We start from the raw sequence: 16,004 nt of genomic DNA, 5'->3' as shown, positions 1-16,004 counted from the left end.
TCAAAAGCATCAATTCTTCGGCGCTCAGGCTTCTTCACAAATCCCTTATGATTATACAGTGGAAGTGAGAAATAGATTTAAGGGCCTAGATCTGATAGATAGAGTGCCTGATGAGCTATGGAATGAGGTTCGTGACATTGTACAGGAGACAGGGTTCAAGACCATCCCCATGGAAAAGAAATGCAAAAAAGCAAAATGGCTGGGGAGGCCTTACAAATAGCTGTGAAAAGAAGAGAAGCGAAAAGCAAAGGAGAAAAGGAAAGATATAAGCATCTGAATGCAGAGTTCCAAAGAATAGTAAGGAGAGATAAGAAAGCCTTCCTCAGCGACGAATGCAAAGAAATAGAGGAAAACAACAGAATGGGAAAGACAAGAGATCTCTTCAAGAAAATTAGAGATACCAAGGGAATATTTCATGCAAAGATGGGGTCGATAAAGGACAGAAATGGTATGGACCTAACAGAAACAGAAGATATTAAGAAGAGGTGGCAAGAATACACAGAAGAACTGTACAGAAAAGATCTTCATGACCCAGATAATCACGATGGTATGATCACTGACCTAGAGCCAGACATCCTGGAATGTGAAGTCAAATGGGCCTTAGAAAGTATCACTACAAACAAAGCTAGTGGAGGTGATGGAATTCCAGTTGAGCTATTTCAAATCCTGAAAGATGATGCTGTGAAAGTGTTGCACTCAATATGCCAGCAAATTTGGAAAACTCAGCAGTGGCCACAGGACTGGAAAAGGTCAGTTTTCATTCCAATCCCAAAGAAAGGCAATGCCAAAGAATGCTCAAACTACCCCACAATTGCAGTCATCTCACATGCTAGTAAAGTAATGCTCAAAATTCTCCAAGCCAGGCTTCAGCAATATGTGAACCATGAACTTCCTGATGTTCAAGCTGGTTTTAGAAAAGGCAGAGGAACCAGAGATCAAATTGCCAACATCCGCTGGATCATGGAAAAAGCAAGAAAGTCACATAACATGAACATAACTGTCTACCATTTTGGAGTATCATTTCAGCGTGTGTAACTGCCTAAATTTCGCTTTCATGTTCCTGCGGAGACATGGAGTGGTTTTGTCTTTGCTTCCAGTAGGTGGTTTTAGAGGCTGTTCCATTTTAAACGGTAGCTGCCATGAACTTAGATTCTTTTGATGCCTAATGTTGCATTTATGGTTGTATCGGAATTTGTTTAGTTGGCATGGAGGTGGACATTCAGGCTTTGCTGTTTGTACACTTCTACAAACTGTGTTTTCTTTGGGTGTGTGTGAGTTCGTGCACAAGCCTTCAGGGTAGGCAGGCCCGAAGCAGCACAGCTGTGTTACACGCCGTGCGTCTTGCCTGAGCCGTGCAGTTTCTGAGTCTGAAACCTGATTTAGGTTGAGTGCATTGTAGAAAAACTATGATTTTCTGGGCTCCATCAAAAAGGCCTTAAAAGCCTTGCACATGCTTTCCTTGGACATTGAACAGTGTTCAACAGAGCAGGATGCTAAGACTTGCGCACATGAGCAGATTCAGTTCTGCCCTGAGGATCGGTGTCTGCGCGAGAAGCCTGTGGTGTTGGAGATGTGGAGATCGGCTCTGCCAGGACTTGCTCCTGTGTGCCCGCTGGCCCCTCAGGCCTGCCTGGCCCCCGGGCTGACCCCACAGGAGGACTCAGGGAACTGAAAACTGAAAACAGAGGCTTCTGTGTTCTTTCTCTTGCCTAAGGCGATGCGTCTGTTCTCCAGTAGCAGGTGTAAACCTAGGAAAGAAGGATGGATGAATGGATGGAAAGTCATTCCTTTGAAAATTTATCGGTTGTCTCAATTGCTTTGAGCAGAACTTTGTTTCTTGAACCAGGCCTAGTCTTTAGAGAAGGAAGGACAGAATGGCTATGCTTCTGGGAGAGGGGCAGGTGACTTCAGGATCGGAGGGCTGTGGCCCTGAGCAGCTGAGGTTGAAGTGGATGGCGTGGCTCGGCCTCTGCAGAGCAGCTGAGATGCTGCTGGCCGGCTTTGAGAAGGAGCAGCTCTGACTGAGCCTGTCCTCTGCAGAAACAAAGTCAGCAGTTAAATATACTTAAAAACTGTTGCAGCTGGCAGCTTCTGAATCACCCTCATCGCCGCTGAAGACAGGTTGTGTATAGCGTCAGTCTACATAGACCGTTCCCACTGGCCTCCCAGCAGACTGCCCAGGACCGCTCTCCCGCGTGGCCAGCTGAGGGCCCCATTCACGTTCTCTCGCTAAGTAGGAGTCTCTTATTTTTGTTCTTTTAAATGTTGCCAATTGATGAATGAAAAATGGATTTTGGTATTTTTGATAATCAGTGAAACAGGCCATGGATTAACCTGCTCATTGATTTTTTTTCTATTTTTACCAATCTCTGTATAAAGTTTACACTGTGGTGTCAAACACAGAGGCATGTGAGTGGAGGAGCACAAAGCTGACCTGACGGGGGTTTCTGGTCCCAGGTTTTTTTTTTTTTTTTTTTTTGGTTCATACCTCCATTTCACAAGTAGCCTACTGCTTTACTCAGGCCATGTGGGGAGAGGATTGGAGCTCTGACCTTATTTCTCCTAAATCACTCGCGCTCAGATCCCTCCAGTCCCCGTGGCTTCATGCGTGTGCCCTGGCCTCACAGAGCTGAGTGGGGGTGCATGGATGGGGCTGCTTCTCCCTGCTCCCGGCGGGCCCATCTCCAGGCCGCCCTGTGGTTGTCACGGAGCAGGAACGAGCCTCATTCTTCAGGTGCCACTCAGTGAAGAAACTTTTTTAGTGATAGAAATTTCTAGCCACTGTGACTTGTAGACGCCGCCCTGCATGATGTAGGTTCCGGAGGCTGCAGTGTCTGTCCTGACGTGCTAGGTGCTGTGGAAAGGAAGCCACGGCCGGGCAGGCGCCCTCCACCAGGCGCCCGTGGTTCACGGAGCCTCAGTGTCCGCGGCAGGGTCTCGTCCCCTGCTGCATGAGCTGTCGGAGCGCCTGTGAGGGGCTGCTCCTCTCCGAGGGGCTTCTTGCGGCTGCTAGTGCAGTGGGCTTGCTGGGCCAGAGGGCGGGGCAGACTCCCTTTGCTGGCTCCTGAAGGCGGCGGTGTTCTCAGAGCCCGTGTTCACCGCAGCCGGACAGACACGCGTGGTGCTGCCAGTGCCCTCGGGGACGGCTGGTTTGCGGCTCTGCCGAGCAGGGCCCCACTTAAAAGCGGGTTCCAGGGAATGCCCTGGCTGTCCAGTGGTTAGGACCGTGAGTCTTCACTGCCCAGGTTGAGAGTTCCTGGTTGGGGAACCAAGATCCCACAAGCTGCATGGCATGGCCAAAAAAAGGTGGGTCCCTCCTTAGCTGAAGCGTGTCGCCCTGCCTTGCCGGAAGAGTGACTGCTCACGGTCTCTCAGCAGGCCGCGCCGCCGGCTGCGGGGATGGCATCTGGTCGTTGGCCGTGCGCACCTCGGCGTCCTGTGCCTCCTTCTTGGTGCAACTTTTCCAAGTGGTTTTAATGAAGCTCAATTATGCATCAGAAAATTACAAATTGAAAAGTTGTGAATCAAAAAGCTATGAGTCAGAAAGCCATGAATCAAAAGGTATTTAAATAATTTTTTCCTCCTTTTTCCACCAAATCGAGCGCTTTCAAGGTGGAAAAAACACTCCTCCCCACGCGACGCTTCCCTCACGCCCTCTCCTTGACCTGTGCGGCCTTTCTCTCTCTCTGTTGCTTTCAGCCTTGCTCTGCACCTCTCTGTCTCTGCAGTTCTGGGTGTTTGCTGGATGTCGATCAGCATTTAAACAGTAAATAAAAAGTTAATACGCTCATTTTTTTATTCTTATGACCTTTTTAAAGTAAAAAAATTACTTGAATAGCATTTAGAATGATGTTTCAAGAGTGACCGAAGCAGGCCCACCGTGTGTGCTGGCGGGCATGTCCGGGCAGGCGGCCCCCCGCCCCTCGGTGCCCTGCAGCGCCGCGTCGGGCTCAGCCCCTCGGCGCCCTGCAGAGCCCGTCCGGCTCAGCCCCTCTCGCCTGTGTTGCAGCTCATTCCAGTCACTGTGGGAGGATGGACGCGAGCATGCGCCTGGCTGAGGATGGCCACCTCCGTGCAAACGGGGCGTCGCTGTGTAAGTATGGCAGGCCGTGGGGGCCCACGGCCCTCAGGCCGGGAGCCGGCAGCACCGGCGGCACTGGCTGGGACTTTGCGTGAATTGAGTTTCCTGCTCGTTTCAAATGGCCGTTGCTGCGCACCATTGAGATCGACAGGGTGTGTATGTCCATCTGTCCGATTAACTGCTTGTCCCACCCCTGCAGGCGACGAGTGTAAGGGGAGGAAGCACCTGGAAACGCACGTCAGCACCCGCTCGAGGCCAGGAGGGCTGGCAGGGACCCTGGGGCTCGCCCTGTCCCGCGCAGGTTGTCTGGCGCTTTTGCCTTGTAGCTCTGACGTCTCTGTCGTGAGTTAGTGTCATGGGTGCTCCTTGTTTACTGTTTCTTTGTGCTTGAAATGCAAGGGCTCAGTGAAACTGACGGGAGAGTGGTAACTTTGGTTTAAAATATGGAGACTATCATTCTTGAAAAGCTTCTCTGCAAGTGTATCTAGTGTAAATGAAGCGTGTGGAGAGGAGCACATTCGAGGTGAACTGAGCGGCTGAGAAGAGGCCGGGCCCTGGGTGCGTGCTGTCACCCGGGACTCAGGGCCGGGCCGGAGCCTGTGCGGCCCACGCGGCAGAGACGGCCGTGCTTCCAGCTCGTGCCTGCCAGCCTCTTGGCAGAGGGGTGCTAGTCTTTTTAAAAAGCTGAACTTCAAAAATTTTTATCTCTCATTGTTAATTAATAAACATAAAGCTATAGATTAAAAAAGAAAGATAAGCCTCTAACACCATGTGTCTTTACACATCAGCTGAGTTGGAATCACTTAACATTTTCGGGAGTCAACACACAAATGCTGTGTGAATGTTTAACTTCCACGGTTAACCTTAAAAAACGGGAACAGTTGATTTCACAAGCAGCTTCCTGCCTTAGATACGGTGTGACGTTGGGCATAAAGTTTGTTGTGTTTTGTTCTGTCACCCAGTGGGGCTGCTGGTTTGATTCCAAGATATTCTTCACCAGTGTGGGAAGATTTTCATTCCGGTGTCTGAGTAGCCATTGTCTCACCCAGAGCCTATTAGCTGCTGGCATGCGTGGCGTTTACTTCCTTTACGTGACTGCAGTGCCTTTCTGGTACACGTTCTGCCCGCAGCCACTGCACACGTGTGCGGGGCAGCTGCCAGCCAGCCCCGCAGGCTGATGAGAAGCCTCTGCATTTTGTGTCCTGCGTGTCCGTGGGCAGGAGGGAAAACTGTCGCGACCCGGGGCAGGGGCCTCATGAGTCAGTGTCAGCGTCCTGCTTGGGCCTAACCAGCCAGTGGCTGTTCTGAGGGGAGGCTGTGGGCTCCGACGTGCGGGTGCGGGTGTGGTGCAGACGGGCGCTGTCCGCTGCTGCCCCGGGACCAGGGCTGGTGTCTGAAGGCGCCTCTCCTGCCTCGTCCTCTCCGGCACAGGTCAGCTCTCGGGGCAGGCGCTGCACAGGGCCGGAGCCGCAGGATGGCGTGTGTCCCGGACGCTGCTGTCGGTGCTCTGCTTGGCCACGGCCGCCCCAGGTGCTTACTTTGGCCTTCGGTGTTAGCGCTTCTGGGCTTTTGGCGGCTAAGCACCTGCAGTAAACTGCTTATCTAACCAAGTGCACATCTCGTGTGCGCTTTCCGTGCTTCTGTCCTTCGCGTACGTGCTCTGCCCTCTGTTAGAAATGCCCCCAGTCCTGTGGTTTTAGCTGCATGGGCATTCTTTGTTTCTCGGAGTTCGGGGTTCTGTATGAGTCCAGCTGCTTGCTTCTGCTGTACTTGCGAGCGCATGGACTTCGTGTTCCCTTTTGTGTCTTGTGTACAACGTGTTGCTTTGTGGCTTATTTATGTTCCTGTTTGAGTTATGGGTATTCCTGCTGTGGTGACTAAGCATCATCCTATATACTTCATCCCTGACTTCATCTTGATAGACTTTCGAGTGTCTGTTAACACATTTCCTGTGGTTCTGGCCTGTCTTCACAAAACTGGTCCTTTAGGGATTTGCTCTTCGTAAAAACTCTCCACAGGACCTTTGGTGTTTTCTCTTCTAGGGAAGGCAGCGTCTGAAGTGTTCTGGTGGCTCGGGATTGGATGGTACCAGTTTGTGACTTTGATCTCTTGGTTGAATGTGTTTCTTCTTACAAGGTAAGGAAGCCGATGCCATGTCAGCTGGGTGTTTTAAAGAGCTGATTTTGTGCTGATTTCATGATCTCATTTGACTTAACCATTTTATATTTTGTAAAGTGCTTTCATATTCTTAAATGATTGCTCAAGCCACTCCTGTGCAAGGGGAAAGGCAGGTGTTGTCAAGGAGACCAGTGTGCGGAGGTTGAGCAGCGCGTCCTGGAGCACACGGCTGGGAGGGTGCTCAGGGCTAGGCCCGGGCCCCTGGCTCCCTCTCTGGTGCACTCACCCTGGCACCAGGGTGCCCCCGTGGGCCAGTGCCCACGGCCCCTGAGTGCCCTCCTGTGCACCCAGCCCAGCGTGTTGGCAGTTAATGACCTGTTGGCTTGTTCCCGTGGGCCCTGAGGACAGCCCCACGTGGGCAGGCTGTCTTGTAGCACCAACTGACCTTGTGCACAAAGCTGGCTGCACTTCTTGGCCTGTGCACTTCCCATTTAAAATGAGAGCTGCTGCTGCTAAGTCACTTCAGTCATGTCCGACTCTGTGCGACCCCATAGACAGCAGCCCACCAGGCTTCCCCATCCCTGGGATTCTCCAGGCAAGAACACTGGAGTGGGTTGCCATTTCCTTCTCCAATGCGTGAAAGTGAAAAGTGAAAGTGAAGTCGCTCAGTCGTGTGCGACTCTGGCGACCCCATGGACTGCAGCCCATCAGGCTCCTCCATCCATGGGATTTTCCAGGCAAGAGTACTGGAGTGGGGTGCCATCGCCTTCTCCAAAATGAGAGCAGGGGGTATGTTTTGTATAAAATTACCTAGCGAGGGCAGACAGTATGGTGAGCCCTGCTTTTCGCTTTTCCCAAGTTATATCTTTTCATTCCTAGGTGCCTTCGAAATATTTGCAAGTTTTTAATCTTGCTCATTCCACTGTTACTTTTACTAGGTAAGTACAATTTAACTTTGTTATCTTACATGACTAGTATGTACACATGCACATGTATGTGAATTAGTGAAAAAACAGAGCATTTAAATGTCTGCCATTTGAAGACCAGCGTGTGCACAGGTGTGTACGGGTGCTTTTTCTCTGCTTTCAGCTGCAGGTGTTTTGTTGTGGGGCCAGGGTGACATCTTTTCACTCCTGCCTCTGTTAAACTGGACCCACAGCCACAGAGTGCAGAGAGTGGATGACCACGGGACCACGCTCACACCTGCTGCCTCCCACCCCAACCAGCCTCTGCAGGTAATCAGTCAGGAGACCCGCTTCCCTGGCAGTGCCAGTCTGTCCTCCCAAGCGAGTTCTGCTTTCCTTGTAAACGACAGGGCAGTTCAGCTGGGCTCCTTCCCTGTTCCCGAAACAGTTCAAGTAATGCATACAGGCACACCTCAAGTACTGTGTTAGCTCCAGTATCACGTGGATTTTCTGGTTTCCTGGTGCACGTGAAAGCCGTGTTCACCTTATGGTACTTGACATGTACGACAGCATTACATTTGAAAAAACAGCGTACAGACCTTAACTGAAAACAGTTCACTGTTAACAAATGTTAACCATCGTCTAAGCCTTTAATGAATCATATAATGTTTTTGCTGGTGGAGAGTTTGAAATACTTTGAGAATTACCCAAGTGTGATACAGACACAGGGGAGCACGGGCTCCTCTGTGTAGTTAGGAAGGTGCGTGGACAGAACCTTCGCTTGTGAAAATGCAGTGCCTGTGACGTTCATTGGAGTTGTGTATTTCAATTCATCTCATCATTTAGTTCATTTTCACTTAAAAAGTTTTCATTACTTTGGAAAATGTAGAAAGCATAAAGCAGAAAATAAAAACCACCCATAGGCTGCCATGTAAAGGAACTCACTGAAGAGGAGCGTCTTTCTGTCTTTTCCTTCGGGCTGTGTGAGTTGTAGTTGGCGTTTTCCTGTAGCGCTCTGCTTGCTGTCTGGACTTGTCCTGTCTTTTTGTCTCCTTTGGAACCTCTTACTCTCCAGGTTGGCGATGAAGCCTTCCACTGGCATCGGATGAGTGAGGTGGAGAGGCAGGTGGCCACATTGTCGGGACAGTGTCACAGGCACGATGAGAAGCTGGGACAGCTGGTGGCTTTGCTCCAGAAGCTACAGGCTCGGGTGGACCGGGCGGACAGCAGCAGTGAAGGGGGGTCACCCCCGGTGAGGAGTGTGGGGCGGGGGCAGCGTCTCAAGGGGGCTGGTGCTGGTGGGCTCCTGGGCTCCACAGTGACACCAGGGGGTTCTCAGGCACAGGGAGAAGGTGGACCCTGCGGTGGGGCGCTGCAGGGAGGGCAGTGGGTCCTTGGCCTGCCGTGGCCGGTGCTGTGGTGCTCCTGCCACTCCCGAGGAGAAGCCCCATCTGAGGACAGGGTGGGGCAGGCAGAGAGGCCTGTGGGTGTCGCCCAGGATGGGGCGCAGGCTGCAGCTGGACACATGGCTGTCCCTGGCCTGCATTTTATTTCATGAGTGGATTGAACACAGTTGCACGAAAGTTTACTATCACTGAACTGAAAATTTGCTCAAAGCTGTTACTTAAAATATCTCAAGATCATGAGATAGTTAAGAGCAGCTACTAGTCCTTATGGAACCATGAGCTTTTATATATATATATGTTTCATGTCTCATCTGTTTGGTTCTCAAAGAAAGAATTGTCAGTCCGTTTTCCTCAAAACCACCGTAGGGCAGGTTTCAGATGTCTGAACTTAGACCCAGAGAGGACGTCCTCCCTGCGGGGCACTGTGGCGGGCTGTGCTGTGGAGGAACGGCGTGGCCTGGCTGACAGGTTTGGGCTTATCTGCTGCTTAATTTTCTCTGCCATTTTTCATTCATTTTCCCTTTCAAGACTGACTATGTGACGCTTCACCAAGAGCATGAATTGCGCATCTCCAGCCTGGAAGATGTACTTGGAGAACTGACAGAAAGATCTGAGGTATTCATGCACTTGATCTTTCACTTTTAGCCCCAGCAGCGCGGTTTCCTTGACAGAAGTCACCCGTCGTCGCTGTGTTCACGTCCCCAGCCTCTCTTGGAGGTGCTGCCTTAGGGCGTCTGCTGCCGTCCTCTCTGAGGCTAAACAGCAGTATTTCTGCCTGCGCCCTGAGCCGTGGGTGCTTGCGGTCTTGCTCTAGTGACTCCCACGTGTGTCCAGCTCACGGGCTCCCAGCTGTCTTTTGAGGGGAAGGGTCTGAGCCAGTTGTGGGCTGGGCAGGCTCTCCTCACCGTCCCCCCTCTCTGCAGGGTGGTGTGTGTGGACAGGGAGAGGAGCAGCACCCTGACCCTGTGCAGAGGGATTTTCCAGGGGAAGTCCGGTCTCTTCAGGTGTCGAGGAGGCAGAGAGGGGAGGCCTGGGGGTGGCTGAAAGAGGGGTGGCCCTGCTGCTTCAGGGGAGACCATAGCTCTCGGGGTGGGGCTCACCGCAGACAGTGTCCGAGGCAGGCGGTTTACTTTGTTCATCAGTTGGAAGTTTCCGTGGCCCCCGCAGGAGAGCCCGTGGCTGTCCCACGCGTGTGTTGCTGCTGCCATGGAGCGGGGCCTCGGTCCAGTTATGACCTGTGAATGGCTGTGAACAATCCGTGTTAATGAGGCACGGCTTCGTGTGTGAATCTGCCACCTGCTTCTCCGCGCCCTGCCACATTTAAGGCACTCGCTGGGGCTGGCGGAGTCTGGCTTCATGGCCTGGGTACTGGTTACGGGAGCTGCTTAGTTTGAAAATCTGTCAAGCCGCTCCCAGGTGAACTGTGTGCCCCTCTGAATGGACAGTGTGTGTCTTTTAAAGTCTGCTGTGAAAAGTAAAGTAAACATCCCTCACCTGCCTGCCAGCAGCCAGGGATGGGCTTTAAATTAAGGGGGAGAATCCCAGATAAATGTGTGTCTGTTCCTATTTACATGTATGTAGTCATGTATGTGACTTCCTGGAAAGTTGGCGCATAACTTGTGTATTTAAACAGTTTCTCGATCGTTTTAGGCCATCCAGAAGGAGCTAGAGCAGGCCAAGCTAAGAACAGCCAGGTAGGACGTTTCACGTAATTCCTCTCCCGCCTTTGGGCTCCTCGGTGTCCCGTGGGCCGCACCGTCTCAGCACGGGGGCTGTGTCAGCTGCAGCCGCTGTCTTCCTGGGAGGTTCTCAGGGCACCTGAGGATGGAGGAGGCTGGGGGAGGCTTGTTGCCATCCACCCCCGCGCAGCACCAAAGACGCGGGGCCCTGTGTGCTCTGGGGAGCCTCCGTCCCTGGACGCGCCTTGGAGGGCCACCCCAGGCAGGGTAAGGAGCGGCCGTGGGCCGTGGGGGCGGTGGGCCTCCTGCCGGGGCCTCTGCTCACCCCGGGGCACCGCAGTACAGCCCTGGGCCCTGCTCGGCAGCCCCTTGAGGAGACCTGCCTTCCGAGCCACTGTGGCTGTGGCGCGGCTGGGCCTCCTCTGAGCCCTGGGCTTTCGGCAGTTCCGAGGGCACCGCGTTTGGTCCTCGCGCCCTGCTGCCTCTCCCGCGCACGTTTACGCCCTCAGCTGTGCGGGGCTTCCCTTGCCTGCGAGCCTCACAGCTGCCTGTCTTTTTCACACACTTGGTTTTGTCACCTGGCTCTCCCCGCTGCTGCTACCCTTCTGTTACTCCAGTAACTCACTTGGAAGCGAACAGGTGGGGAGCTCTGACCTCCAGTCTTCCTGTCTCTGGCCCCAGTGTGTCTGTGGGTCCTGTGTCGTGATTTTAGGCCTCAGGACGGTGTGAGTGGCAGACCTTTTAACTCTCCTGCAGGGCCTTTATGTGTCAAAGCCCCTCTGACAGACCGTGCAGACCCTGCAGTGTTCACCCCCGAGGGCACTCTTGTGAGATTCTCCATGCAATGGGACCTGCCTATAAACAAGATAAATGGAACACTACCGTTTCCTAACATAAAATGGCTGCATTAAAATAGGATTGTTAAAACCCCGAAACCATGCTTTTAGTTTAAGTTTTCTCTCCTAGTAGCATGAAAAATTCATTCTTGACTTTATGATGATTACCAATAAACATAGCCTCATTTATGAGTTTATGAAGTCTTTCAGAATTTTAAGGAGATAGGGGTAGGTTTTACATATTAAATGGTGTATAGGAGGTGCCCAGCCCCCAGTGGAGGCATAACCACTGCTGACAGTGGGTCCGGCCCCTGCCCGGGCAGTGTGTGTGGTGTGTGTGTGTGTGTGGTGTGATTGTGTGTGTGTGGTGTGTGTATGTGTGTGGTGTGTGTATGTGTGTGGTGTGTGTGTATGTGGGGGGTGTGTGTGTGTGGTGTGATTGTGTGTGTGGGGTGTGTGTTTGGGGTGTGTGTGTGGGTGGGGTGTGATTGTGTGTGTGTGGTGTGTGTATGTGTGTGGTGTGTGTGTATGTGGGGGGTGTGTGTGTGTGGTGTGATTGTGTGGGGTGTGTGTTTGGGGTGTGTGTGTGTGGGGGGTGTGTGTATGTGTGTGGGGTGTGTGTGTGTGTGGGGGGGTGTGATTGTGTGTGTGGGGTGTGTTTGTGTGGGGTGTGTGTATGTGTGTGGGGTGTGTGTGCGTGCGTGTGCGCCGACGCTGAGGTGGGAACAGTCCCTGGGCCCTTGACTTGAACCTGCCGTGTGCTGGGGGCAGGGGGTGTTGGCAGCCTCCCTCCCTGTGACGGGGCCTCTCCCTGACGGTTCTGTCTGCCGTCCTTCCCCTGCAGTGGGGCTGGCGAGGAGCAGCGCCTGCCTGCCCTGGTTGGGCGTCTGGAGCAGGAGCTGGGGCACCTGAAAGCGGACTTGTCCAGCTGGCAGCGTGGGCAGGCCGGCTGTGAGAAGGCTGAGGCCATCCGTGAGAAGGCAAGTGCCTCAGCTTTTATGTTTGTTGTGGAAAATAGAGACACTGAGTTGGTGCCTTAAGTCTTTTTAATTTCAACTTTCTTTAAAAATTTTATTTTACTATGTTTGAAGTTTTCTGAACATGTTAAATGAAATAATTAAAAAACTGAGCTCCCCTCGAGTTCCCTCCACTCCAGTGACACGAAGTGTGGGTTGCCAGGCCTGCCTGCCCTCCAAGGCCGCGCCTGTGTGGAGGGGGCAGTTTGTCTGTCTGTCCCCAGAGCAGACGCTCGTGCCTCACATCCGTGCGTCAGGACATTGCGTTGGGGCCGCCCATGCTCACACAGAAGCCCCACGCGCAGAGCTGCGGGCGGTGAGAGCAGATGCTGCAGAGGCGCAGGCTCTGCTGAGCTGGGCGGGCGGGCAGGGGACAGGTCGGTCTGTGGTGCCAGGAGCCCCGAGGCTGATGAACACCGATAAATACGTGAACAACTGTAACGGTGTACTGTTGCAGAGCACACGGCGGCTGCGGTAAAACACGACTGTTAGAGCCCTGAAGCAGTGTGTTTTTGGTTTAGTCAGTCACTAGACTCAGCCCTGGAGAAGGCAATGGCACCCACTCCAGTACTCTCGCATGGAAAATCCCAGGGACGGAGGAGCCTGGTGGGCTGCAGTCCATGGGGTCGCTAAGAGTCGGACACGACTGAGCGACTTCACTTTCACTTTTCACTTTCATGCATTGGAGAAGGAAATGGAAACCCACTCCAGTGTTCTTGCCTGGAGAATCCCAGGGACGGGGGAGCCTGCTGGGCTGCCGTCTATGGGGTCACACAGAGTCGGACACGACTGAAGTGACTTAGCGTAGTGTAGCATAGACCCAGCCCACCCTAGCAGGCGACCTGTCTCCCTGAGTGGGCTCACAAGTCGCATGAACACCTGCTCCTCGGTCCTCGGGTTGGTGGGGTTGTGACCGTCCCTGCAGGGGGCCTGGGGGACAGGGGCCTGCAGCCTCCTGGGGGAAGGCCCTGAGACGGTCATGGGTCGCAGAGACTTGGTCTTGAAGACAAGCAGCCCCGCTCTTGGGACCCGGGTGCAGAGGTGAAAGAGCCCACGCAGGGGCCACGGACACACGAGCAGCGTTGTGACGTTAGTGCTGAAGTGCCCTGAGGCGGGGTGGCGGCTCACACGTGTGGTAGAACATTCCAGAGTGCGCAGATGGGGAGGTCGCTGGCTGGCGGCATCACAGGAGCTGAGCTTTCCCATGTGCTTCTGCCCCGAGCTCGTTCTCTGGAGCCTGAAGAGGAGCATGTGCACACCATGGTGTCTGTAGGAACACTGCACCAGATGCTTCCTCCCTGCGTAAAGTCACGTCTGCAGTTGTGTATGGGACTGTTAGCTTCTCAGGCTGAATTTGAAGACGGGGCCCTGTTGTCTCTGCACCTCACCTGGGGCGGGGCCCCCTCCAGCCCCCTTTTTGGGCACCCAGGGCACCCAGACTTGCTTACCTCTGTCCCTGCTCCTTGAATGTATCCCAGCATCTTTGGAGGGTTCTTAAATCTTGTATGAAAGGGAAGAACTGTGTCGCGTTTCTGTCATGGGTTTTGGTCAGCTGTGTGGTCTTTCCTGGGTATCTAAGGTTATTGAAGAGTTGAAAAGATTGATCTAAAACAATAGATTCACATGATACCAATGATGTTTCTAGGTGGATGTCCAGATCAGAGAGACTCTCAGACTCATATTCTCTGGGGATGAGCACGATTCTTCTGTCGACTGGCTGCTCCAGAAGCTGTCTGCTCAGTTTGTGAGCAAGGATGATGTGCAGGTTTTGCTACGAGATTTAGAGCTGCAGATCCTGAGGAACATCACGCACCACATTTCTGTGACAAGACAGATGCCGACCTCTGAAACTATAGTGTCTGCTGTGAGCGGAGCAGGCATTTCGGGAATAACAGAAGCGGTGAGTAGACGAGGAATGTTTAAGTCACGTGGTGATGAAGCTGCCCATGTAGGTATAAGCTAGCAGATGCTGATGTCTTGTTGCCTGGGCGTGGTCCCTGAAGGGTGTGACGACGGTGTGGAAAGTGCTCAACTCCAAGCGGGTGTGGGGGCAGGCTTCCTGTTGTCAGACTACTTCTTGGAAGGATTACGCTTCACACTTCATTAACCTTGTTGTCCCAAAGACTTTGTCTACCTGGGTGGCCACACCCCTTCTAGAATTACACGGAAATCCCCACAGTGCCATCCCAGTTGCCGTCTCTGATGCTGTCCCTTGCTTGTCCACTTTTTATGGCACCAGGGGTTCTGGCTCTGAGCCTTTTGTGCCGGGTCTGAGCCTGGGTGTCTGGCTTTGGCCCTCTCGCCAAGGTCCCCGCGGTCACAAGCAGGACTCAAGTCTGGCGTTGCTGAGGCGCCCACATAGAGCTCACTGAAAGTCTGTCTCTCACTAACGTGCGAGTCTTGTCTCTGCTCCTGTGGGCGCCGCCTCTGCCCAGCAAGCACGGGTCATCGTGAACAACGCCCTGAAGCTGTACTCCCAGGACAAGACGGGCATGGTGGACTTCGCCCTGGAGTCTGGGGGTGAGTGCCCGATTCCTCCGTCAAGAGCAGGGACGGGGGCATGAGAGAGCGCGCGACGGCCTGAGGGGGAGTGGCACTCCAGGCGCACCCCTGGGGTCTGCTGGAGACGGGCCAGCTCCCCCGGAGCGCGGGCTGTGGGGGTGCGCGGCCAGATGACACGCAGCAGCAGAACCCCAGAACTACTGGTTATTCACTTACAGTCTTGTGTGTTGTAAAGTGTGTGGGTTTTTTAAAGTATAGAAGTCCACTGACTGTAGAGTATCTTTCAAACTGTCCCGGGACAGTAGTGCTCCCTGTCAGCCACGTGCAGGCCCGTTGGGGGCGTCAGGGACACAGCAGTGAATCGGACAGTCCTTGCCCCCCGGAACCTCCTCTCCAGGGGGAGACAGATGAAAGAAGAATGGCCATTACCATGCCAGAAGCCACAGCTGGTGGGTAGAAAGGACGGGCACCGTTCCGGCTTCTCAGGAAGGCCTGTCGGAGGTGCTGCGTGGACGTGGCCCCGGGCCAGGTGCACTGGAAGGGCCAGCCTGTGGTTCAGCGAGGCGGGGAGCCCATGGACCTTTGTCGCCAGCCCTCGGTGACCTCCAGGACAGCACCCGGGGTCACAGGGGATGCGTGTGAAAACGGGAGTGGCGTCACGTCAGTTCAGGGAGCGTTTGGCGGCAGACGAGTTGGAGAAAATCTTGGTTTTCTGAACGTTTAGGGTCTCTCGGAGGAAGAGAGGTTCTTGGCACGCGCCAGTAACCGTGTGAGCACCTGCGGGAGGGCTGAGGGCAGCTGGCAGGGCGCTGGTGGGGCCGGGGGCCTCCCCTCACCCACCCTCGTGGGCTGTTGCTCCTGCTGGAGGCGTCCAAAAGCTGCTTGCTGTGCGGCTGGTGTTTAGAATGACTGTTTTAGAATATTTTAAGTGATTGTAGTTTTGTGTTCTGAAATTCAGTGGTTTCTGAGGAAACTTTGACAACTCAGAGACATCACATGATTTTTACCAGTTCGATGGGACCAGTAGTTGCCATGTTTTCTCAGAGGTGTAAGTCCTCACAGGTTGGTATGCCATCGATTCAGAATTCTCCTCATCCCGAGAAGGCTGAACTGAATGTTCTGGTACTGAACAAAGCATTTATTGGCTCTTCCTAAGTGAAAAAACTGAGTCACTGTATTTAAGAAGACACTTTTTTAGACGGAGAATAAGATATTTTAAAAAGAATTCAGAAGTTTGGGCCGGCTGATCAGCTAGATCAAAATCACGTTATTTTCTTGTTTAAAATTCTGTCCCATGCACGCTTCTCCCATTAGGTGAGGAGCCCCGAGAGGGGCCGGGGCTATGTCTGCTGGTGTCCCCGGGGTGGTGGTGTGCATCCGGCGGAGGCGCCGCTGGCTCCTAGCGGACAGACGGCTCGGGACTGCTTGGATTTATTAATCACATACTTGTGTTCTTTTTAG

The 16,004-nt window shown here is 53.4% G+C and overlaps 1 protein-coding gene across 19 annotated transcripts in view; it reads left to right on the top strand.

Moving 5' to 3' along the window:
- Nucleotides 1-16,004, top strand: part of SUN1 (Sad1 and UNC84 domain containing 1) — a 46,880-nt gene that overhangs the window by 24,714 nt on the left and 6,162 nt on the right. For 8 of the 19 annotated variants that reach the window (XM_024985162.2, XM_024985152.2, XM_024985153.2 and 5 more), the window contains 13 exons: nt 3,376-3,561; nt 4,010-4,093; nt 4,281-4,427; nt 5,513-5,611; nt 6,124-6,217; nt 7,079-7,137; nt 7,289-7,434; nt 8,180-8,356; nt 9,039-9,125; nt 10,161-10,204; nt 11,870-12,005; nt 13,687-13,941; nt 14,477-14,561. In XM_024985162.2, the coding sequence (XP_024840930.1) occupies nt 3,376-3,561; nt 4,010-4,093; nt 4,281-4,427; nt 5,513-5,611; nt 6,124-6,217; nt 7,079-7,137; nt 7,289-7,434; nt 8,180-8,356; nt 9,039-9,125; nt 10,161-10,204; nt 11,870-12,005; nt 13,687-13,941; nt 14,477-14,561 (1,599 nt within the window). The other 11 variants (XM_024985171.2, XM_059881651.1, XM_059881642.1 and 8 more) reach the window with 10 other exon arrangements.

Source organism: Bos taurus, chromosome 25 (genome assembly GCF_002263795.3).
Source record: "Bos taurus isolate L1 Dominette 01449 registration number 42190680 breed Hereford chromosome 25, ARS-UCD2.0, whole genome shotgun sequence".
Lineage (NCBI taxonomy): Eukaryota > Metazoa > Chordata > Mammalia > Artiodactyla > Bovidae > Bos > Bos taurus.
Note: the sequence above shows the minus strand (reverse complement) of the source record. Positions and strands in the feature narration are given on the sequence as shown.